The following is a 25,384-nucleotide window of genomic DNA, read 5'->3' as shown; positions in this document are numbered from 1 at the left end:
TTCTCCCGATCATCCATCCATCCATCCATCCATCCATCCATCATCCATTCTCCCATTCACCCATCCATCCATCATCCATTCTTCCACTCACCCATCCATCCATCCATCCATCCATCCATCCATCCATCCATCCATCATCTATTCTCTCACTCACCCATCCATCCATCCATCATCCATTCTCCCACTCACCCATCCATCCATGCATCCATCCATCCATGCATGCATGCATGCATCCATCCATGCATCCATGCATCCATGCATCCATCCATCCATCCTCCCACCCACCCACCCATCCTATCCAGTTGCCCACTTATTTACTGAGTTGCTTCTTCAGGCCAAAAAGCCCAAAGGTGCCCCAACTAACCACAGACACTACCCCTTCATTCAAAAGCCCACAGCCTAGCAGGTACAACAAACAAGTTAACAACTTTAAGACACCAAGGTAAACACACTAAGAAAGGATGTCTGGGGCCAGGGAGTACTAGCCAAGAAAGGCTTCACTGAGGAGGTGGCTTTTGAGTCTGTAAGAAGAAAGGCCGTTTGCAAAAAGAAGGCAAGGCTCAGGCTGAGGCCAGGAGCCAACATATTCAGGAAATAGCAAGGAAAGGAGCAAGCTGCCCTATGGGCCAGGACACAAGAAAAGGGCATGAGCCAGGGAATGGGAGGTACAGCGGAGAGGGTAGGCAAGGGCCAGATCATACTGGGAACAGAAACATTTCAAGGGTATTAGACTTCATGACCTAGAAAAGAGACCCAGAGAAGGTTCCAAGGAGGAACTGGACAGCGAGACTAGTTCTTCAGAATCCTCTGCTGCCACTTGACGCATACTCTGGGCGACATGCAACTCGAAGGCAACCCAGTACCCACATATCAGATCAAGGTCTGGGTGATGGAGTAGGGGGCATGGAGAGAGCTGGATAGAAGGCAGGGTCCACTGCACAGTCTTCCTTTCCATCAGTCAGGAGCATATCCTAGCCCTCTACAGGTAACAGAAGGCCCTGAGATCCTTCAGAGTCCTTTACTCCATTTCACCCTACCCACTCTTCTTCAGGTCTGCTCAGAGACAACACCAGCCATCAGATCCACTGAAAGATTGAAAATCTAAGCCAGTGTCGGGGTTTTGAATGAAAATGGCCCCCATTGGCTCACAGAGAGTGGTGCTATTAGGAGGTGTGGCCTTGTTGGAGTAGGCGTGGTCTTGTTGGAGGAAGTGTGTCACTGGTGTGGGCTTTGAGGTTTCAGAAACTCAAGCCAGGCCCAGTGTCACTCTCTCTTCCTGCTGCCTGCCATCCAGATGTAGAACTCTCGGTTACCCCTCAAGCACCATGCCTGCCTGAATGTCCCCATGCTTCCCAACATAACAGTAATGGATTAAACCTCTGAACTGTAAGCCAGCCCCAATTTAAATTCTTTCCTTTATAAGAGTTGCTGTGGCCATGGTGTCTCTTCACAGTGGCAGAAACCCTAAGACAGGGTGTATCACCATTTTCTCGATAAACACAGAGTACCTGGTGTGTGCTGGGCACCTTGCCAGGAGACCAAGACAGTCACTGAATGAGACAGACCCAGTCCCTGCCTTTGTAGAGCCTCCTGGATAGTGAGGAAGACAAAATCAAAGAACAGAAGCAAATGGGCATCTCAGGCTGTTCTAAGCACCATAAAGATAATGTCATAATCAAGAAAGACAGAGAAAGCACAACCTGGGGTGTTGGCCAAAGCTCCCATGATAACGAGACTGTGGTGTGAGTACCCCCCAAGGCTTCACGTGTTGACATTTAGTCCTTATTGAGGCATTAGGAGAGCGGGCACTCACTCCAACTCCAACTTCTAGAGATGGGGTCTGAGGCAGGTGATTGGGATTAGACAGTCCTTACAGTGGAACCCCATAACTGAATCCTGGAGGCTTTATAAGACCAGAGACATAGATGTTTATGCATGCTCCACCTCTTTCCACGTGATACCCTGAGACCCATCAGGACTCTACCAGCAAGAAGGGCCATCACCAAATGTAGACTCTTGACTTTGGATCTCCATAGTTAGGAGCCAAATAAGAAGCTAAGCAAACATCTTTTCTTCAGGAAGTTACCCAGCCTCCAGGAGCTTGTTATCACAATAAAAAGTAGACAGATACAGTCTGAAGAGGAAAGCTCACTTAAACTGAGATTTAACCACCTTTCAGGCTAAGGGTATAAAATGACAACATTACGGCTTAGGGGAAGTGAGCAAGGGGAGAGTGATTTGAGGTCAGGCTGGATTGTCACCCTAAGATGAAGTTGGACCCACCCTTGAAAATCCCACAGAGAGGTGGTTCAGCAGTTAAGAGCACTGGCTGCTTTCTCAGAAGACTGAGGTTTAGTGCCCAGCACTTACACGGAGACAGACTCACAATGTCTAAAATTCCAATTCCAGGGCACCTGGCACCCTCTTCTGGCCTCCACCAGGCATGCATTCAATGTGTGCACATACATTCTGATAAAACACTCAAACACATAAAGCAGCTATTAAAAAAATAGAACTGAGGCCACAACTACATGCAATGGATGCCATGAAGGATCTTAGGCAAATTCTTCCATACGCCCCAGTTTCTGAGCAGAGAAGGAACTATGAAGAGAGCTGAGTGCATGACTTGACTAGAATCATGATGGAGAAGACAGAGGCAGGAAGACCAGGACTCACAGAGGAGGTACAGTGACAGAACAGAAGAGGCAGGGCTGTAGAGCTAGGGTCCATATACACCTGTGGTGTATGTGGTACATATACCAGTTCCTCAGGCCAAGTCATAAGAGCCAAGCCCCTCTCTTTCTTAGGGCTGTTTCTGTATCTGAAAGATGAAGGAGGCATCTCTCTGGGTGAGGTCCCTTTCTCAGCCACCAGTGCTACCCTTTGGGGTAACACAACAGGAAGAGATAGTCCATAGGTGCAGACCCACCTCAGCCTCATTCTTCCCTTGCCTGGGATGTCTGATAGAGCAATAATGAGTTCTATTGCTGGGGTTCTCAGGTACCCAGACCGTATGAAAGGGATTCCCCAGTCACTTGCTAGGGAACCAATTCTGGAAGGGGCTCAGCATACCCCGGCAGAGAAAAAGCACAGACACCACGCCAAACAAAATCAAGGCACAAGAGGCATGCTGGTGGGATGGCTGCTGGGACTTTATTAGAACCCCAAGGGTAGGAAAGCGACAGGAGGGGGTGCCCAAGGGCCCAAGCAAGCACTCAGAGCTCGGCAGACACAAAGATATAAAGCTTGGCCACAAAGGAGCTGACTGTGCCGTGGCGATAGAGATCCATCTTGACGGTCAGGAGCAAGTCCCTGGGCTCAGGGATGGGCTTGGTGAGGGCCACCACCCCACTGTGGTGGCTCACCTTTCGGGTGGTGAAAAAGCCCTCCTCATTGCCGGCGGTGATGGCTAGCTGCATGCTGTCCCCAGGGACAGCACTGGAAGGGCCCATGCGGAAGACCACCGCGGGCACTTGGATGTTGGTGGGGAAAGAAAGGTGGTAGTAGGTTATTCTCAGAGGCAGCCTGGGGCACTCCTGGTTCTCATGGCAAGGCAAGCGCTCGCAGCGGCTGAAAGACAAGTGGACAGAGAGACAGGAAGAGGGTTAGCGCCACCTCAGCAAGCAGAGAAACAACAGAGTGTGGGCAAGCGGCGGCGGGCGCGGCGGCTCACTGGGTGGGGGCTCCTGCTACCCCTCCGGCCAATGCAGCCAGCACAAGGAGCACCCTCACTCACCTCGGGGGAGGTGCCGTAGACCTCCAGGCCGCAGACTCGGGGACCAGCCTCTTCCTACACCCTCTGGGGCACTGGGGGCCGGGGTCAAGCCATACCCAGGGCGAGATGTGTTCCCCTTCTCAAGGCAGAGAATCACCTTGGGCACACTCAGCCAGGGCCTCACCCAGACAGTGGGCAAGGCTCCTGGGTGGGTCTAGAGACTACCCAGAACTCATCATGGCTGTTGCCATTTATTGCACGTGGGGCTAATCCTCATACATTTATTATTTACTACCAGTGTTCAAGATGGTGGCTTGAGCGCCATTTGTCAGATGAGGAAACAGGTTCAGAGAAAGCCACAGAGTGAGGGAAGAAGCCAAGTCCATGCTCAGGGATGAGATCAGCTCCCCAGACCCTGTCGTTCAGCTGCAGACACCTGGTCCAGTTTGTCCACAGAGACAGAGACAGAGTGGGGCTCAGATTGGAGGTGACAGGTTCTAATGTCCTGTGACAAGACTGAACTTCCTGTGGCAGGATGGGGACAGGTCCTAACTCCCTGTGTGGTGGAGATGAAGACAGGTTCTCACTTCCTGTCACATGATGGAGACAGGTCCTAACTACCTGTGTAGTGGAGATGAAGACAGCCTCTCACTTTCTGTGACGGGCTCTAACTTCCTATATGTGCTATAGACAAAGAAAGGTCCTAATTTCTTGTGTGGTAGAGATGACAACAAGACTCTCATTTCCCGTAACAGAATGGAGACATGTACTAACTTCCTTGGAGTAGAGATAAAGACAAAACGTGACAGGATATAGGATGGAGACAGTCCCTAATGTCCTGTGACAGGAACTGACTTCCTGTAGTAGGGTGAGGGTAAGTTCTCTTAGTAACTTCTAATTACAGACCCGAACTTCCTACAACAGGATGCAGACAGTATATTCCTGTGACAGGACGTTGGCAGGAAAATGGACTGTGTTCTATGTCCCAAACACCGGGCCCAGCACATTCTGAAGGCAGTGTGACAGGACCTTGAAAAGAAGCAGAGCCACGATGTCGAGCCCCATAGGACTTGGCCAACCTCTTCTCAGGAAGTTCTGCCATTTTGACTTGAGTATGGATTCTCCACTTGGGGGTGTTTTCTCTCCCGGTCTTCCATCACACCGCTCCTTTGGCTTTTTAAGTCTCCATGCCTTGTCCTAGTTTATATCACACTGGACACTTCTTGTGCGTGGCGTTTCTGTCTGCATCTTAATCGGATGCTTATCGGAGCTACCAGGAAGCCTTTCGTTTACCTGACTATTTACCATTCTGGCTCCGAGGAAAGAACAGCCCCGCAAGTAAGGTCCTTGGCACAGTAACAGGAGAGGGCCATGCACACTAAAGAGAGCAGCGCCTGGGAGGGAGGCCAGGGCTGGTGATGGGGAATAAGGCAGGCATGGGCCTTGATGAAAGGCAGCGACCCCTAGAGATGCCAAGGACCAGGTCAAATGGGGGTGCTCCACATGACTGGGAGGTCTCTCTATCCAGGAAGGGCCTTGGATGATGGGGAGCAGGGAGGGCAGTGGAGAGCCAGGGAGGCAGCTGGGGTGCATGAGCTATGTTCCTCTGGGGCGTCAATGGCAGAAAGCAGCAAATTTGAGTTTCGAAGTCAGCCTATCTCCCTGCAGAGGCTACACGCACCCACGCACGCACCCACCCACCCACGCACCCACTCACCCACTCAGGAGAGGGGCCGGGCACTCAAGTGCTTTAGGAATAGTCTGAATGGGTCTGGCCAGTAGGTGGTGCTAGAGTCTCCTCCGTGAAATCTGGCTTTCCCGCTTGTCCTGTGGGGCCCTCTACTGACCAAAAACTAGGTCTTGAGTTGCCAAATAAGCTCCGCAAATGTGAAGGCAAGAAATACGAGGCATGCATGATGTCCTGGTCCAGCTCCTATCACCATCACATTCTGGAGATGTGGATGCCGTCATCCATCAGAAGAGAACCCAAGCCCTCCCTGAAAGAGGTGCCTGGGCCGGCTCTTTTTAGGCCACTCACTTCCCAGGTGGGGTAGTGGCTCCTTGGCTTTATCCCCAGTGCCAGTACAGGGCTCAGCTTCTATTGCACTTTGTAAATGGCCACTGTACAGGCCGGCTTGGTCCGTGATTTTTCCTTCTCTGTCTCAAATTTATCACACATCCTAGAAGTCATAACCACCATGGGTGGCAAATTGCTGGTCAGACTAGGGGCAGCAATGAAACCTGTTAGCTGAATCACCCAGATTTGGGGGGGGGGCAGTCACCACTGAATCTATTACAGAGTAGGGCAAAGGGGAGCTGCACCTGGGACCTGCCCAGCACAGGGACCAGGTCACAGCTTCCACAGACACATTCCCTCCTCACCTATGCATTATGGTGCAATGTGCCCCCAATTCTCTAGCTCAACATCTTTGATTGTAGCACCCCAAGTTCTGTGAAAATGACCAGAAGCCACTACAGATGGGAGACAAAAGCCAAGAGGAAGGCTGCTGGGACACTCCTGTGGCCATCTGTTGACATGTCCCTCACATGAGCCATTTGCCATTCCTGAGAGGCCCAGGACCTGGCCAAGTCTGTGACCATAGATTCTCACTTATGTCGTGTTCTATGTCACAGTACCCAAGGCTACCCAAGAACCCAGCTTCCCTTTACCCCAACAGGATTGCAGGGATGAGTGTGTCCTGGAACACCTGTTCCTGCCCACTGCGCAGAACCTAGGGTGGGGTCTATGTAAACAAGCAGAGGGTGATTCTCAGAGAATCCTGCAGAGCACCCCACCATTGCATCTTACAGCTGAGAACAAGAGCTTCAAGAAACCCAGGAACCTGAAACCCAAGTCAGCCTGCCTCCCCAACTACGCTTTTTCTAGACTGTCACGGCGTCTCCACGAGGCTCGAGTCTCTGGGAAGAGGAGCATTCCCAAGGGGGGTTCACTTTGGATTCCCAAAATCCTCAGGGCAGAGGACTCCACCCCCCATCCCCACTCTCTGGCTCTTGGTAACACAGAGACAAAGGACAGAAAGTGTCACAGGAAAATGGCCATCTTCCCAGGGTTGAAGCATCGCGTCCCACCTCCCTCACCCCTGTGTCCACATCCAACCTCTTTTTATGGAAAACACTTTCCTCTTTCAGCCCCAGAAACAGGAGGATGGGGCAGCTGTGACCTGGCGCATCAACCCCACACTGGAAGGAAATGCACCCTGAGGATACCCCATTTCAGTGTGTGTGTGTGTGTGTGTGTGTGTGTGTGTCCCCAATCTCTCCCACTGCCTAATTCAGCTCCCACTGATCTTAATTCAAGCCTGGCCAACACCATCCCACTTGTCCACCCCTCCCGCGGCCAGGCTGGCCTCTCTCCACTCTCTCAGAACCCTGTGTACTCTCTGTTCACTGTCTGGCATGTGCTCCTAGAAGCTGGCCCAGCAGGCCGGCCATCCACAGCCCTTTGTCTACCCAGGAGCCTGTATACAGTCAGCCTACCGGTGGCTGGATTTTGCTCACCTTAGCAATCACCTCAGCAAGCAAGGTCAACCTGCCTGCCCATGGACTCATGTGTCTTGCCCCAGGTAGGGCAGCCTCCTCCTCTTTCAGCCTGGCAGCTGCACAGGAATTAAAAGTAACCATTGCAACCATCCTGGCTTCTGGAATCCTGAAACCCATTTATAATGGAAAACAGAACACGGCCTCAAACCAAGGGTGCATAGCTTTCCTGGTGACTCAGGACAGCTCTGCCACTGCCGCCAGGCTATTGCACAACTCGTGAGCTCTTGGGGATGTGACACATTTGCATACCCACTTCTAGAGTAGCTTCTCCCTGGCGCAGACATAGAAAGAAACAAGGCACTTGGTGTTGTTAGGACAAGGTCTCAATATGTAGCCCAGGCTGTCCTCAAGCTAGTGATCCACCTGCCTTTGCCTCCTAGTACTGGGATTACAGGTCTGCATCAACACATCAAGAAAAGTGATCAGTTTGTGAGTAGATTAAAAACACACTAGAGGCCGGGCGGTGGTGGCGCACGCCTTTAATCCCAGCACTTGGGAGGCAGAGGCAGGTGGATCTCTGTGAGTTCGAGGCCAGCCTGGTCTAGAGAGCGCGATCCAGGACAGGCACCAAAACTACACAGAGAAACCCTGTCTTGGAAAACCAAAAACATACTAGGGAAATACAGTAGGTCAGGGGATGAGGGCAGGGCGGTAGGGAAGCAGCTCTAAGGTCAGAAAGACCTCACAGTTTCTAGGGTGGAGCAAGAGCAGTCCCCTGGGTCAGGGGCTGAACACGGGAGCCCAAAGCACCATCAAAAGGAAACACTGACCACTGAGCAGGAGCGGTGGCAGGTCAAAAGCCAAAGACAAGCACGAGGTCAAGAGAGCACAGTGGGAAACCCAGGTGTCCACCCCCATGTGTGCTTTGAGAGTTCCTGTGCTGGCGGGGAGGGCATCGGGCCACACTCCCGGAATGAGCTCCCAGAGTGGAGCTTGCCCTGTAGCAAGTAAACGGGGTTCTCTGGGTAGAACGGAGATGAGGGTGGTTGCAGGGAGAACCATGGCCTGGGAGTCCTCCAAACTCCCCGAGGAAGGAGTTCCTGGACACCGCAGAGGACACCACGGTGATCGGAGCTTACAAGGACACATGGTCACCCAGTTTCTAGTATAGGACACAGGATATCCCATGCTGTTCCTACACATCACTCAGCTAGAAGGAAGGAAGAGGCCTTAACAAGTCACCCTGAATCCTGGATTTGGGCCAAGACAGTGACGTTGCCACCTGCTCATCTGGGTCAGCATAGTCTCACATACGCATGCTACAGATGAAGTGACTGATGAAGGTCTGTCTCAACGACAGCATGCCATCTGCAGTCACCCCCACAGCCTCCTGAGGATAGTCTCACTGGCCCTCAGGGACCTCAGCAGCAAGAATCAGCAGGTTCTTAAGGCCGAATAAGAGAACGCTAAGGCCACAGTTTTGTGAACTACCTGCCCTTGCCCAGAGTGGGGCCTTTAGGGAGCCCAATACAGGCAGATGACAGGGGGGCCCCAGGGACTTACGTGTCTGCGGAGCGGCGATAGTTCTCCGGGCATTCAAAGGACAGACAGCGGAAGCCGCCCTGGATGTTGAAGCAAGTCTCATTGATGGAACAGTTGTGGATACCAGTCACACATTCATCAATGTCTGTGGAGACCCAGAGACAGTGTGGTATAGACTAAAGCCATGAAAGCCATCCCCTTACCCACGCAAACCGTGTATTAACCTCCATGCCCTCCACGGGAGCAGCGTCTGGTGCCGGATCTTCTGTTTACCAAACATGGAGGGTTACAAGAGCACTAGCGTATTTAAATCCCTGGAGTGGGGGTACGCAACCAGAGCAGATACCGTGTGAAGGTCGTTGAAGCGCTGGCAGGGGTGGCCATGCAACTGGTGTTACAATCCTCATCTTAGAGAGGGTTCACCGAACTTAAGGGACCTGGCCATGGTCACACATTCTATACAGACAGAGCCAAGCTTTGAACCCAGGCAGGTAGGCATCAGGATCTGGTGCTCCAACCACTTAGCACCTTTCCATGGCTCTCAAGGAACACCACCCTGACCTCATGTGTGACTGGCTATATCGTGAGGGTCAGGAAGGGTCCAAGACTATGGTCCCACATCACAGGTGAAGAACAAAGCCTAAAGGAGCCATGCATCTTGCCTTGGGTCTCAGGGAGGTAACTAAAGTGGTTAGATGGCGTGTGTGTGTGTGTGTGTGTGTGTGTGTGTGTGTGTGTGTGTGTGTGTGTGTGTGTGTGTTGGGGGGGGCAGGCCTAGAGATGCTGCTACAGGGCCTGGAGCCTCTAGAGGTGGGGGAGCCTCATACGACATTCCAAGTGGGTGGGGTTCAGGGGTATCACCAAGCCTAGGAGGCAGCTGTTAAGAAGTGTCACATGTCTGATTGTCCCTGGCAAAAGCAACCCTTGCCAATCTCAGAGACCACAGCTCAGGAATGTGGGTTGGTGGTTTTTTGTTTTTTGTTTGTTTGTTTGTTTTTAAACCTTTTTATTTGGAGGGTGGGGGTGGGCATGTCCCTCAGCATGTGTGTGGAGGTCAGAGGACAACTTGCAAAAAGTCTGCTCACTCTTTCCACCATGTGGGTCCCAGGGATTGAACTCAGGATCACCAGGCTTGGCAAAAAGAGCCTTATTCAATGAGCCATCTCGCCAGCCCAGGAATGTGTTTTTGCTGCTGCTTCTGGGCAGGACTCCAGGCTGCGGTGAGGGAGAGCCGGGCCAAGGGAGCAGAAAGCAGGACTGTGGGGAAAAAAACAGTCCTGTCCAACCTCAGAGAAGTTGAGCGGGTCCCTTCCAGAGATTTGGCTGGCCGCCTTCTTTGCTGTTGTTGTTGGTGGTGGTGGTATGCATGTGTATGTGTGTATGTGTGCTGGGGGGAGGTAAGTGGGTGCCCAGGCACGAATGTGTAGAACATCGGGAATCTTATGCTATTACTCCCCACATTCCGCCTCCACCCCAACCCGGTGCCCAGCACTTGGTTAGGTTGGCTGGTCAGCCAGCCTCAAGGAACTGTCTCTCTCTGCACCTGCGGGGGGTGGGGGGGGGTCACTAGTGACCATCTTCATGGGCAGGACCTGGGATTCTCTGGAGCCCCTGGACCGCCAGCTCATGGGGACTTGTGAAGAAGGGGGCTGGACAGCTTTGCCCGTGATCTGCTCCTGGTGTGAGCCGGAGTGCACACTCGGGACCATTTGTTCACAAGTTTGTCCTCAGCACGGTCAGTCGCCAAATGGGTGACCATGGAATGCTGGGGACCCCAGCAAGTTCTCAGAAACAGGGAACAAATACAGATAGAGTCTACTAGCTCTCACCACCAAAGCCCATGCCGGAGCTGACCCTAGCTCACTAAACACTCACAACCACTAGAGTTCCCAGACCGGACCACAGCCAGCCCTTTGCAGGAGCAGAGGCACCCGACACCTGCTCAGGTCTGTAACCTAGGCCCTGGCTCACAGTCTGTCTGTCCAATGACTGGGTGAGAGAATGCATAATTAGACTAAGCTGAGGACAGGGTCCCTGTGTCGCTCTTCCAAGAACCGACAAGGACAGAGTGGGAGAGTTCAGGTGTTCTTACCTCACAGGACCTTCAGACCCAGACAGCCCTGAGGACAAGCTAGGTCTTCTGTGTAGGAGACCAGGACACTTTTCCCCAGTCCCTGAAATCATTCCCATCCGTGGTACAGCCCTGCATCTGAGAAGCACACTCTCTCCCCTGACACTGTGCGACTTGTAACACACATGGATGACCCCAACGCAGAGAGTCTGCCTCACTCACCTTGGCAGTTGCGACCATTGGGGGCTAGCCTGTAGCCAGATGAGGGGCAGCTGCACTGGAAACTTCCGGGGATGTTGATACAGCGGTACGAGCAGATGTGACCCCCAGTGGGCAGGGCACACTCGTCAATATCTGCAACAGGAGAGTCAGAGTCCGCCCTCAGCATCTAGCTCTGGTCCATGGCCATGACTGCATCTAGGCCACGTGGCATCCCTAAGTGGCCAGGCTAGGCTGGGAGGGCAGCAGCAAAGGCAAGCCTCAGGCACTGGGGCTGAGGGTGGCCACAGAGACCATCATTACAGAAGGGGAAACTGAGGCCCAGGGATGGGGTGGGACTAGTCTAGGGATATTTAGTCTAGGGACAGTATAGTGTGAAGTATGCACAGAGAAGGGGAATAGAGAGCAATTTGCTAAAGGAAAAAAAAAACAAAACACCTAACTCAAGCAGCCATTCAAACAAACAAAACTCACTACACATCACACAAAAGCACAGGCTGAGTCCCCCTCATCTGAAATGCATGGGGCCAGAAGTATTTGGGGTATTTTGGAATACTGCCACTTACATAAATAAGATGTCCTGGGGATGAGAGTCAAGTCTAAACCCGAGCTCCATTTGTCTCACACACACAGACTAAAGGCATCTCTATACAGTACTTTCAGTGCTCCTGAGTTTGGACTCATGGTATAGAATTTTCCACTGTGGAGTCATGCTGGTCTCAAAAAGCTTCAGGTTTTAGGTCTAGGGACACAGCATCTGCCGAGCAAGGCCCTGGGTTGGCCCTGTGTGTCTCTACACACACACACACACACACACACACACACACACACACACACACACACACACACAGCATTATAGCTCTGGAACTGGGGATTCTAAGCTTATTATTATAACATCAGTAAGATTTGTCCTCGAAGTTTCCAGGTGCTCCTGGACTGTCATCTGGTTGGACTGTACCAACAGTCCAGGAGGGAGTACTGTATTTGACAGAGAAGATGAGGGCCAGGCCTGGTGAGGATGGAGCTCCAAAGGCCAGAGCAGTCTCTCAGGGGTCGGGTGGCCCTCAGGTCACTCCTCACCTCTCAGACACATACTGCTGCCAAGCCCTGTGCCCCGTGGCTCGGAGTGCCAGCACACGGAAGGGGTTACCACCACAGCACGCGTATTTAAGAGCAATCCGAGGACTGGTTTGCTCTTTTCCTAACCTCACTCTCAACCCCAGAAAAAGGTCTTTGAGACCTATCAGAGGAAAAGCAAGGGTTCAGCCCCGCCTCTCTTCCGGGAGCAAACGGGAACTTCACAGGGTGGAGAAATCCCGGCAGGCTTTCCGAGCCATGGATTCTGAAATGCAGCCAGAGGCTGCTGTGGTGGCAGGATCGGGGTGCTCCCCACAGTACACAGGGTGCCCTCACCTTCACAGGTGACCCCATCCACGTCACTGAGCTGGTAGCCTCGTCGGCAATAACACTGGTAGGAGCCGTAGACGTTAGCACACTCCTGGCTGCAGGGGCTGTTGAGGCACTCGTTCACATCTAGAAGAGAAGAGGTTCCCAGGGTTCAGGGCTCAGAGCCACACCTCAAGCCCCTGCCTCCACAGCAGGCTGAGGACTCGGTGAGCAGAATATTTCCTCATCACCTCCCTGATGCGAACCAAAACAGGGAAGTCAAGTCTCAAGCTGCAAGACTGAGATGCCCAAGGGGAGAGAGGCCTCCACCGCAGCCCACTGTAGCTGAGAAATCTGGCATTTCTCCAGCTCTGCTACTGCCTGCGTGAGGCCACACCATCTCCTGGCAGGATGAGTGACAGCCTCCAGGCTTGGCTCCCCTCAATCCTGTCCCTGCAGGGCATGGGCGCAATATGATAGCATATCCAGAGTCCTATCATGATCACAGCCCCTTCTAGCTCTCAGCGAAAATCTTTCCTGCTCTCCCCACTTTCATCTCCTAGATGGTGACCCAGGTGACCTAGCCTGTGGGACAATGGCCCTGGTACTCCTAAATCTCTGAACTTTGGAGCTACTCGAAACCCAGCTATTGATTACCAATTCCCTTCACCTAGAGCAAGCTCCAGACCAAGTTTGGCCCCCTACTTGTTTTTTGCAAATAAAGTTTTATTGGCACACAGCTATGAACCCCTTTGACCAGGACCTATGGCTACTTTTGTGTTCCCACAGCAGAGTGGAGTACTGTCTACAGACTGGCCAGAAAGGTTTAAAATAGTAACCATGCAGCTGGGAGAGAAAAAGCTTGCTGATCTCTGGCTTAGAGATTCCTTCTTACATACATTTACTCTGTTTCTGAGAGGGGAGAAGAGATAGGCTACTAGCCTCTCGCTCAGTGTTTCCTATCTGTGGCCCCAACATGCCTGGCCAGGTCACCTGCTCAATCTATGTCCAGTGTGGTTTTCCATCACATTATAAACATACTCCCTGACACAGGAACCACATCTTGCTATACCCACAGTGCATGTGCTTAATAGCATATAGTAGAGGCAAGGCTAGCTAGGCCTCAGCACGGTGTCCTCAGTATTACCCAAGCACAAAGCTCAGATGCCTAAGCACAGCCAGGAACAATAACCACAGCTGATAACACAAGACACTCTGTTATCTGTGCACAGCAAGACTCACGAACCCAAACAACTGACCGAGCCCTGCCAGGGAGCTGGCCGAGTTTCAGTATGGCAGCCACTGGCTTAGAGTCACGTCCCTAGGGTGAGGGTCCTAGCATCCTTAAAATATCTGCCTAGGAAATTCCAAATGAGTCTGTAAGCAATGGAGGGACATGGCCAAGGCTCCTGACCACCCCGTGCCCCACCCTCACCTTCACAAGACCGGCCATCCACAGACAGCCGGAAGCCCGCCGAGCAGCTGCAGTGGTAAGAGCCTGGCGTGTTCTCACACTTGTGGCCGCACAGGCGCCCGGGATAGCGCTGGCACTCATTGATGTCTGAAACAGAGGGGCACAGTCAGCTCAGAGCATGGCCGCCGGAGTAGTGCCATGTCCCAATGGCAGCCGTTCACGGTCCTCTGCCCCTAAGTCCCTTCGTGTCTCAGATGGAAGGGCTGAGGCCTCTCTTGACTGTGTCTGTGTGAAGCCCTGCACTCTGACAAATGTGGCGCTTCTGGACAGATGCCCTTCTGCCAGCCCTCTGCCCACAGGAGAGTCTGCTGGGATTTGCTGGGGGGGGGTAGGTGTGTGGGGGGGAGGGAATCAGGGCAGCTGTTGGCCTCCATTGAGTATCCTGGTTTGGTAACAGCAAGCTCTAGCTGGATAGCGTTCTAACTGCCTCAGGGATTGGTGCATCCCAAGCCGTGAAGCCCTAGAGGTCTGTAGCAAATCTGGGAAGTCACTGACATCTTGCCAGCTGCAGACCTGGACTAGAGTCTTAGTAAACCTTGGTGGCTGGGGTCAGACAGAACGCCTGTTCCATGAGGAAGCAGGCTGACACCACTAGTGTCCTCAGGGTGGCCCAAGGCCAGGGTGGTGGCAGAGCTGCAGTGAGACAGTGTCTCCTGACTGCCCACACTCGGGACCTTCTGAGATGAGGATGGGATGGACATGGTCACCCTAGGTGCCACAGATTGTCCCCCATGTGGAGTCACCTGGCCAGGACCCCTAGGACCAGAAAGACAAGTCACATACCCACACAAGTCCTGCTGATGCCATCAAAATAGTACCCAGCCTTGCACTCGCAGCGGAAACTGCCAGGGGAGTTCAAGCAGTGGTGTCCTTTCCCACAGGGCTCCGCTGGGGGTGAGCACTCATCCACATCTTGTGAAGGAGAAAGGAAGACACAGCGAGAGCCTGTTAGTGTGCACACGAAACTGTACACTGGCACCCTGTTCTTCACGGAGCATCTACCATGCGCTGTGCCCAATCTAGAACAGTCGCTGACCCCCCAGGAAGCCAGCCCCCGATCTCCAGGGAGACAGGAAGTACCCAGGGTTGTGAGGGTGGTGCTGAGACGGCTTAGGGGGGAGGGAGGCCCCTTTCCTGGCAGGGATCTAGGCCAGCTGACTGCCTTGGCCCAAAAACAACACAGCATGTGGTGGGGATAAACAAGACACCACCCGGCGGCGGCGGTCTTGTAGCAAGATTTATGTCATCTAGATTCGCTGTGACCAGTTTAGGAGAACTGAATTCTGGGTGTCCGAACTTAGCCACCAATAGCTGTGATCAGGTAGCCTGAGAACACTGGGCAGACCGGAGACAAGGCTAGAAGTGTTGGGGTGCTACTGTACTAGTCTGCGCATGACAGCAAAGGCCTGTGCCGGGGGAGGGGCAATGGTATGGATGGATGCATGGATGGATGGACAGGCAGAATGTCTTCACTTTGGGGACCAACTATCTCTTCCAGAGAAGGGAAAGACTGTGCTGGAAACAGACAGAAATGCCAAATTTCAGAAGTGTGTTTGTGTGTGTGTGTGTGTGTGTGTGAGTGTGTGTGTGTGTGTGTGTGTGTGTGTGTGTGTGGTGTATGTGTGTGTGTGTGTGTGATGTCTGTGTGTGAGTGTGTGGTGTGTGTGTGTGTATGTGTGTGGTGTGTGTGTGTGTGGTGTGTGTGTGGTGTGTGTGTGTGAGTGTGTGGTGTGTTTGTATGTGGTGTGTGTGTGTATGTGTGTGTGTGATGTGTGTGTGTGGTGTGTATGAGTGTGTGTGTGTGGTGTGTGTGTGTGAGTGTGTGTGGTGTGAGTGTGTGAGTGTGTGTGTGGTGTGTTTGTACGTGGTGTGTGTGTGTATGTGTGTGTGTGATGTGTGTGTGTGGTGTGTATGAGTGTGTGTGTGGTGTGTGTGTGTGTGTGTGAGTGTATGTGGTGTGTGTGTGGTGTGTGTGTATGTGTGGTGTGTGTGGTGTGTGTGTGTGTGTGTGTGTGTGTGTGTGTGTGTGTATGTGTGTGTGTGTGTGTGAGATACCAACCAACACAGCGAGTCCCCTCCTCGTTGAGATGATAGCCACGGCCACAGTTGGGCACGTTCTTCTGGCATGTGTAGGAGCCCTCCGTATTGATGCATGTCTGCCCCACGGGGCATGGGGCACTGATACTTAAACACTCATTGATATCTACAGAGAAAAGAGACAAGATGCACCGTGGTTAAACACAGGGGCTATCCATGCACACAGCCACTGAACCTCCAAAGGAGCTGTCCCTTCTCTCAGCAGGCTACAAACCAATAGGCCCTGATCCCTTTGCCTATACAAGGGCAAAGGTCAAAGGACAAGGTAGCCTCAGGTCCCTCCCTGTCCTCTCCCTCCTACTTCCAATCTTTTGCGGCACCTGCTGGCGTGGCTTTCCGACCCACACAGGTAGATGGGGCCCTGCCCTGGGCTTGATGCCCACTCCTCTGTACCAGCCCCAGACAACAGTGAGGCCCTAAGTTTGGTGGGTAGTCTACTTCACCTGTCTAGGCCTTGGAGGTCCTAGTAATATATCTACAACTCCTGGACCAGCCACTCAGGGTCCCACCCCCAGTCAGTGTGGTAGCCATGCCTCTGGCCACCTTCTCCACAATAAACTCCTTCCTGTGTCTCCCATCTGAGTTGACTCCGGCCACTCAGAACTCCCCGCATGGGGTCTCCTTCCACACTATAGTATGGGGACCACTGGCCATTCACTACTGAGGGACACACACATACACACGTGTACCAGTAAATACTGAAGGAACACTAGGCTATACATCCGTTTGCTCTTTATGCTAAACTTCTAAGCCCAAACCAAGCCTCCTCCTTAAGCATGTCTAGAAGAATCTAGCTCTCAGAAAGTCAGGAGCAGTCTAGTTCACACATTCACAAAGCACACCGGGGTCAGGGGTCAGCAGGAAGGGGGCAAGGGTGGAAGACTGACAGCTGAAATGACAAGAAGAGGCCTGCTCCATGATGGCCAAGACCCACCCTCCTCAGGCTGTCTAAAGAATCATCCCTGACTCCCTCCCATCCCCGGAACGGGCCTCCACATCGACAACGCAGCACTTCAGAGTTTACAGGGGCATGCACATCTGTCACCACTGCGCACTGCAATAGCCAGCCTGCAGTGGCAGGGCCGGCATTACTGTCTGTATGTTACACTGGGAACCCAGACCCTGGAGAGAGCAACCCCTCAGGCTCACAAGGGGCAGAGAGGGCAACAGAGACCAGGTCTGGAGCCCTGGCATCCATGCTCACAGTCACTCCCAGTGTCCTTCCTCAAGAATCCCCCCCCACTCCAGCCAGATCTGGCCCACTGCTTATCCTTGTAAATAAAGTTTTATTGGCAGCCAGCCAGACCTGCTGCCTCACATGTGGTCTACAGCTGCCTTTGCATTAGCACGGCAGGAGCCTGGTGGTTAGAACAGGAACCAGATGGCTGGAAAGGTTGATATCCATTATCTAGCCCTTTACACAAAGCTTGGCAACTCTCGCCTGTTGTCAGTGGTGAGTGCAGAGTGGCCAGCAGGGACGCCCTCGGCCCTGAGTGCTCTTGTCTGGGGTGATTTCCCAAACTGTTCATTTGCAAGCCTGGTGTCTCTTGAGACTGTGTGCTCCTCAGAGAAGAGTCTCCTGGCCTGAGCTCCACGGAAAGTCAGACGATAGATGAATGAATGGAATCAAAAGTGGATCAACAAAGATATGAATAGAGAGGAAAGGCCAGGGAGGGTCTGGGGACACACTGCGTGCTTTTCCCTCGTGGGTTCCCACGGCACCAGCACAGGCACTCCAGCTGTCATTCCCGGCTCACTTGGTCTTACAAAACACTTCTAAGACCAGCTGGGACCCTTGACGGCCCCAGAATCTTTGAAAGAACCCCGCCCCTGTGGGCTAGCATACAGGAAGCAGTGCTCTCCCCCCTCCCCCCCCCCCCACCAGGGAATGAGGGAAAAAGGGGACTTGAGGTAGAGGGTGAAGAAAAAGAATAAGAAAACCCCGAAAAGACTTCCTCACAGTGTGCTGGAGTCAACTCAAAGATCTAAAACATTTTAATTTTGTCTCGAGAAGGCCTCTGCTTTCTCAGCCCCGCCTTCCGTCCCCTGTGTTCATCTGACGCGGCAGGGTGCATCTTTCCTTGCAAGGGGCAGGGAATGGAGTGGGGTCCTAGGAAGGGAGATCCTGGGGTCAGTGTTTCCCATCATAGATGGAAACACAGGCGAAGTGTGTGGGTTGCCGGCCCTGGATACAGACAGAGGAGCAGAGACAGCCTGCAGCTCTCTCCTGGATGGCCTCCACCCTTTTTTTTAAAGGTTTCATTCTGAAACAGGGTCTCAACATGTAGCCCAGGCTGGACTCTAATTCCTATAGAGTCCAACGCAGGGCATTCCCCCTGCCTCAAGCTCTGCAAGTGCTGGGATGACCGGCGTGCACCATGGTGCACGGCTCTTCCCCTTATTTCCACACTGCCTCCAGATAGCTATTTCTGCTGCTGATGTTATTATTTTAAACATGAATAAAAATGCTGGCACAGAATGATTTCTAAACATGTTGTCAAGAGGGGAAAACCGACTAGTCCAACAGTCCGGTTCTGTTTCCATGAAAAAACAAACTGAGGGAGCGGTGCCCAGAAGGGCGGCCCCGCCCACCTGGAGGCTGGCCCGGAAGGCAGGGCATTATTTCCTGCCCTTAGGTTTTCCTGGTTTGTAACCAGGTATGCACGGTTTTTACGCTAAAAGAGGTAATTTCTTGAAGAGCAAGCCCTTAACTTGGTTGTGAACAGTAAGTACAAAGGGCGGGGCTCCCCCATGTCAACTTGTGTGTGTGTGTGTGGGGGAGCCTCTGTGCTGAATATCCTTGATGTCACTGTGGACCTACACAGAGGTGATGGGAGAGGTCTATGCCACGAGGTTGGGATCTGGCCAACATCCTGGGCTGCTCCACGGCTTAGATCTGTGTGTGTGTGTGTGTGTGTGTGTGTGTGTGTGTGTGTGTGTGTGTGTGTGTGTGTGTATGAAAGAGAGGGGGGAGGGGTTACACAGAGGGATGGCTCACTGAGCACCTCTGCCCCTGCACTCTGCGGAGGGAAACCCGGGGGCATGCTGAGACCCGTAAAGATTTTCTCATGGAGGAAAGCAGGGCCAATTCTGCCATGAGTCAGGGTTTCCGTCCTCAGCTGATGCGTCCTCCTCCAGAGCCCCCCTGAGCAGGCTGCAAGTCTTGGCAGGACCCTCTTTCTTCCCTGCCCCAGGGGAGTCACAGCCCCCCCTGCTCACTGCACGTGTGCAGAGTGCTGACAGTCTGATCCCAGGAGGCTGGCAAGGGGCCAACTCATGAGCCAGCCGAGGTCGCCATAGCTCAGACAGATGTTAGACACCAGCTAAGACCCAGGGTATGTGGGTGAGGCTCAGGTGTCCTAAAAGGTTCTACCTTGGGGTCAGTAAGGCAGGGACAGGGAAATGAACTTTCAATCCCATTTCAAAAGAAGGACCAGGGCAAAGGTTAGCTACAAGTCAAGAGAGAAATAAGAGAGGAATTTGCATATCTAGTATCCAATATTCTCCTTTAAGAGGGGACAGAGGGAAGGCTGGGTTCCAACCAGCGACACCTGTAGCTTGAGGAAGGGACTCTCTGACCTCAAAGGAGAGGTTTAGAAGATCTACGGGGCAGATCTGGGCTCAAACGCTAACAGGCATGCGGGCGCCCCAGAGCAGCACCAAGACAAGAGAAAAGAGAGAGAGATGGGTGCCCCTCCCACCTGAGCAGCCTTTCATTGACCTCTTTATTGTCACCCCAGGTCCACATCATCTCCTCTCCTTTACACAGTGGTCCATCCGCTATCAACCCATCCATCCCCGAGCCCCTTCATCTTCCAGGCGGAAACTGTCTCCATCGAACACAAGCTCCCCGTCCCTGGGCCCCTGGTGACTACCACACTATTCTGTCTCTATGAATTCAACCATTTGCCGTGAAACAACTTCTCCAGGCCTAAGTGGCTGTGGCAGAGAGCAGTCACATACCAAATGCTGCTTCCCACATCCCTGTCCCACCACAAGCACCCGCCTTAGTCCTTGCTTCTAGCCTCTCAGACAGATGTCATAATCTCTCCCATCTTATATGGGAAGCACTTGAGGCTTCAAGGAAGGAAGCAAATCTTAGGACATGAAGTTCCAATCTAAGCATCTCTGACCCTAAAACCCACCCTCCATCCAAACCATGGGGATTAGACCCTTATACCAAAACCAGCCCACGAGTAGTTTTATAAATAAAGTTTTATTGGGATACCATGCCACCACCTGTGCATCTACTCTGAGACTTTCGAACTGTAACTGCCCAGTCGAGTCCCTGTGACCCGGACATGGCTCACAGCGCCTGTGACATTTGCTATCTGCCCCGTAGGGAAGCTCGCCAGCCCCTGATCTAGGCCGACTGCCGCCGGCTTGGCGGGCCATCCTCCCTAGCGGCAGCGTGTCTTACCAATGCAGTTGCCTAGAGCATCCTGTATAAAGCCGCTCTTGCACTGCAGCTTGGGTCTGCAACGGAAGGATCCCAGAGTATTCTGACAGATAAAATCGGGGGGGCAGTTATGAATACCACTCTCACACTCGTCAATATCTGGTGCATCATAAAAAAAGGAGATCGTTAGCAAGGGTTCCCGCCAGAAGCGTCTCACAATACTTTAACATCACAAGAAAGTCCTTTTTTTTTTTTTTAAAATGTTCATTTCTCAGACTATAACCCCAAAACATTTCAACAGAAAGGGTGTTACGAAAAGGCCTGCAGTGAGCCAAACTGTGTAAAAATTGCTAAAGACTTAAAAAAAAAAAAAAAAAAACACTCCCCCTCCCTGGCTTATGAGGCAAGCTTTTTGTTATTTAACAAATGACCCAGGCATTCTTCTGGCAGGTACTATCACTCATTTAGAAGTGTATGTTTAGATTAGATCACACGGCAATCATCTCAGCAACAATAAACACAGACTCCGTAATTCTTTTCATCCTGAGGTCTTCATAATATTCCAAATATTAACAATAGTTACATCAAGAGAGGACAAGATGGATTGCCCTGCCTTGAAGTTCACGGCTGTCAAAGGTTCAAGTGTAATCTACTCAGCTGGCTTGGCTCCCAGGCTCTGGAGTCCGAAGACTCAGCCTGCAGGGTGGGGCTGCAGGATTGCTCAAGGGCTTGGCTGCCAGGAGAAGGCGTCTGGCTCTTGGGTCATCCCACATAATTCAATGATTGACATTTTTTTACACAAGACCTGCCCTAGAGTCTTCCCGGGAGCCTGGTCCGGTACTGCCTGGGTTTTGTTCGTAATGGAAACACAAGTGAGGCCCCTGAACTTGTTTGTCAGGGCTCAGGCTCCGAGCATCATTAACTCAGCAGCACCATATTAAGGTAAACCTGCTCATCACAGACCTGGCTCTTCCTTTATTTCCCGTGTTCACACCCTTATGCACTTGCAAGAAAGTTGACCACCTCCTTCTTGCAGTAGCCCAGGCAGCCACATAGGGGCAGCACCACAGAGCCCAATGGGCCCTTTCCCACACCCACAGCTGGGGAAGGGGAGGTTTTTTAGATGTGGATGGGAGCTGTACCTTTGCAGTTATTATCCTCTGTGAGCTCATAGCCAGTCCCACAGCTGCTGTCCCGCTGACAGCGGAAAGAGCCTACTGTATTGATGCAGGATTCTCCCAGCCGGCAGTTATGGCTGCCTGTGATGCATTCATTGATATCTAGAGAGATTAAGGGGAGACAGAAGTAACCATTGAGAACAACCAAGCCTTAAGCTTGAGCACAAGAAATGTTCCAGAAGCCACGGTGGATCTGGTTTCCTGCATTCATCAAGTTTGCCTGATCAAACTGAGCTGAGTCTTGCTGTGGGCACACCGGGAGAGGGGCCCATCACCAAATCAAGCCCTGTGAAGTTTCAGACCACTTTGAGTAAGTGCCAGGCCCCAGGATCACAGCATCTTCAAGAATCTCACAAAGGAGGAAACATCATCCCCATCTCCTAAACAAGGGGAGAGGCTGAAGGACTTGCCCAAGGCCTCACGACAGATCCTGAATCCAGAACCCAAGCGAACCCCCATGCAGCCTCATTCCCACACTGCTATCTATATCTTCTAGAAGACAGCCTAGTCCCAGAGCCCAGACTCCAGGCAGCAATGGCAAGCACGTCCTGGCTGTCCTCCAGGAAGGGGGCCAAGGCTGTGCCACACAGGCCGGCTCAGACCTCCAGCGGAGGCTCCCAAGCACGGTGACCAGCCCTCAGATGTTACCTTCACAGGAGACACCATCCAACTGCAGCTGGTAACCCACAAAGCAAGAACAGACCACCTCGTCCCCGGTGTCATGGCACTGCTGCTTGCAAGGCCCGCCACCTGCAACCAGAGCCCACGGGAGTGAGTGAACACACCGAGAGACCTCCGGAGACCCTCTGTGGGGGGAGGGGGGACAACTGATACAGAAGACAGGCTCCTTGCTGCGGCCACATGTGGTCCTCGGGGGAATATTCCCACGTGGTCCTCGAGACAGTCCCAGGCCTAGGCTCTGGGTACCTCTGGGGCGACTGAAGAGATCTGACAAGTCTTAGGGAACAGATGCTTGCCTCTGTGATTCGAGCGGACCTGGAGAGGCATACTGCTCCCTGGAGCAGGCTCCACCTGGAGGCCAGGCTCTACCCAAGCCCACGGAACTCTCAGGCCTTCCCAGCGGCCCATTCCCACTAACTCTGGCCCAGGCCCGAGTGCGGCCACAACTGCTGGCACGGTCTCTTCCTACCTGGCACCTCCCCTGTGACCCACAACTCCCTACAGAGCAGATACGGTGCTCCTTTTAAGTATAAGCCCACTAGGGACAGGCCTGTGCCTGCACCTTCTTCCTTTGCCCAGCTACCAGGGGCACACAGGCGTCACCATCCTGGCTAACGCGTCCTCCTAAGTTGCACACTCCCAGCTGTCACCCAGCTGTTACCCTCCCGGGAATCATCTGGAGCCACCCAGAGAGGATGCCAGGCTTCCCGGAGCTCTTTCTCTCTCTCACTCTCTCTCCCCGCCCCTCCCGGCCTCAGTGCCGGGTGACACGGAATACTAACACCATCATTTTGTGATTAAGCTGCCTCCGTAATTAACACCCAATCACAGGGTGAGCCCTTGGGTGAAACTGAAACAGACTTGCCAGGCTAGATGCGCCAGCAGAATGCTCCCAAAGGAAACAATTTAATCAGGAAAAACAGAGCTGCCAGGCCATTCTGACTGAAGCGCGAAGGTCTCCTGGGAGATCACGACTCTAAAGGGACAGCTGGGGCTCCAGGGACACAAAGGCTACTCTCCTGGGGCATCCCTGCCTTGGACAAGCATCACCGTCACAGAGCCTGGGTGCTTGTTGGTGCTCACAGGGCTCACACCAGTCCTGCCTCCATAAGCCACCCTCCCACACAGACACCGCCCCCCCCCCAGCTCTAAGCACTCATGGACGGAGAAGACAGGGGCCACCAGGGCCACAAGAGCGGAAGTACTTCCCAGGTGAGTCTTAGCAGCAGTCAACACCATCCCCCTGGACTTTGCTAGCTGCCTACCAACGGGCTCCCACAGGCCCCAAGGCCTCACCTCGACAGCGGTCATTCAGGTAGGGGTCTTCTTGTTCCTCGTCATCAGGAATCTTAGCTGGGGGTAGAGAGATGAGACACGGTCACACAAAGAGCATCCCATCCGATCTTATCGTAGGAGAAGACACACCTACCTCTCTTGTCAGCATCGGGCAGGAGGCCCATTCACACACTCTGCGTTCTTTCATCCTTATTAAATGGGCCTTCACTTGGAGGAACAGGAAAGCCTCTAAAAGATGCCCTGAAACACGGACTGAACTGAATACTGCAGTCTGGGAGTATAAAGTCTGGGAGAGGCCAGAGTGAGACAAAATCCCCAGCAAGCATGGTGGGCAGATGCCTGCACCTCCCCAGGGCTTCCCCATGAGGCTCGGGAGCTCACAGTGTTTAGTGAGAGCCGATTAAAGAACCAGGAGCTTGAGGCTGGAGAGAGGGGTCAGTGGTTAAAAACACACGTTCTTGCAGAGGACCTGGGTTCAGTTCCCAGCACCTACAATGAGCTCACAACCACCAGTAACTCAAACCCCAGGGGCTCCAACTCCCTCCTCTGACCTCCAAAGACACATGGTACACATACATATATGCAACGAACATTCATACACATAAAAATAAATAAGTTTAAAAAACAAACAAACCCAAGAAGTCCCTATAACACAAAGCCATGCCCCTCAGGGCTTCAAGTACATCTGGCTGTAGGCAATGGGGAGAGGGAGAGGTTGTAACAGCAGCTTCCAGATCTCCGGGAACCACTTCTGGGGTCCCACACTCCTCTGAGAAAGTGCCTGCTACTTGAACACAGAGGCACCCAGCTGGCCCACACTGGCCCCCAAACTCAAAAGGCCAAGTTCTCTTCCTTCCACTGTTCGTCATGTAAACTTAAACATCAAGATCCTCATGGGAGAATCAGATCAAAGGGCAATTACCCACCCTGCCCAGGGCTGGGACCAGGGCAAGGTGAAACCTCGAAGGCCAGACACTTGTGGAGCCAGATGCCTGCAGAGCAGTTGGTACTCATCCAATCTCTCAGCCATGATAGTCAACCTCACGTGGCAACTTAATGGGATGCCATTATGAAGGCAGTATTTTTAAGATGAGATTAGAATTTAAGTCGATGGGCTTTGATGGAGATGATCACAGGGCCCTCCTGAATGGTTAGTGGATTTACTTAACCAGCTGGAGGGCCGAAGAGATGGAGACTGAGGAAGAGCATTCTGCCAGCAAGAATTCTGCTCAAGCTTGTGGACTTGGGCCACATCAGCTCTCCCCTGGGGCTCTGGCCCAGAGGCCTGCCCTCCAATCATCCAACCCCTATCAGACATCAATCTCTCTACACAGCTGTCCTTTGGTATCCATGGGTGTTGTGCAATATTTAACTATGTAGAGATGTATTATATTTGTTTATGCTGCAGAATATTTAACTATGTAAAGGTGTGTTACATTTGTTTATGCTACATTTTTTTTTTGTTTTGTTTTGTTTTGTTTTATGAAAAGATGTGCTGCTGTTTCACCTTGCCTGCCTAAGGCACCTGACTGGTCTAATAAAAAAGCTGATCAGCCAATAGCTAGGCAGAGAAAGGATAGGCAGAGTGGGCAGAGGTAATAAATAGGAGGAGAAATCTAGGTTCGTGAAGAAGGAGAGAAGAATGAGGGAGAAAGAGAGGGAGATGCCTGAGGCCAGCCAGCAGACACAGAGTAGAACATATAGAAAGAAAGGAAAAATGCTCTGTGGCAAAAGGTAGATAAAGAGAAACAGGTTAATTAATTTTAGTTAAAAGAGCTAGCCAGAAGCGAGCTAAGCTAGGCTGGGCATTCATAACTAATAAGAA

At 52.5% G+C, this 25,384-nt stretch overlaps 1 protein-coding gene across 2 annotated transcripts in view; it reads right to left on the bottom strand.

Annotated features, from left to right (window-relative positions):
- Fbln1 (fibulin 1) overlaps positions 1–25,384 on the bottom strand; it is an 83,845-nt gene that overhangs the window by 33,576 nt on the left and 24,885 nt on the right. Inside the window, exons 5-15 of one of the 2 annotated variants that reach the window (XM_006980278.4) lie at positions 23,560–23,616; positions 22,231–22,332; positions 21,547–21,684; positions 20,426–20,563; positions 15,968–16,111; positions 14,692–14,820; positions 13,870–13,995; positions 12,462–12,581; positions 11,052–11,183; positions 8,780–8,903; positions 3,132–3,570 (exon numbers count right to left, since the gene is read on the bottom strand). In XM_006980278.4, the coding sequence (XP_006980340.2) occupies positions 3,216–3,570; positions 8,780–8,903; positions 11,052–11,183; positions 12,462–12,581; positions 13,870–13,995; positions 14,692–14,820; positions 15,968–16,111; positions 20,426–20,563; positions 21,547–21,684; positions 22,231–22,332; positions 23,560–23,616 (1,565 nt within the window). In that variant the 3' untranslated portion in view covers positions 3,132–3,215. Of the gene's footprint in view, positions 1–3,131; positions 3,571–8,779; positions 8,904–11,051; positions 11,184–12,461; positions 12,582–13,869; positions 13,996–14,691; positions 14,821–15,967; positions 16,112–20,425; positions 20,564–21,546; positions 21,685–22,230; positions 22,333–23,559; positions 23,617–25,384 lie in introns of those variants that run through there. The other variant, XM_006980277.4, reaches the window with a different exon arrangement.

Source organism: Peromyscus maniculatus, chromosome 20 (assembly GCF_049852395.1).
Source record: "Peromyscus maniculatus bairdii isolate BWxNUB_F1_BW_parent chromosome 20, HU_Pman_BW_mat_3.1, whole genome shotgun sequence".
In the NCBI taxonomy this organism is placed as follows: Eukaryota; Metazoa; Chordata; class Mammalia; order Rodentia; family Cricetidae; genus Peromyscus; species Peromyscus maniculatus.
This window is presented reverse-complemented; position numbering and strand designations above follow the sequence as displayed.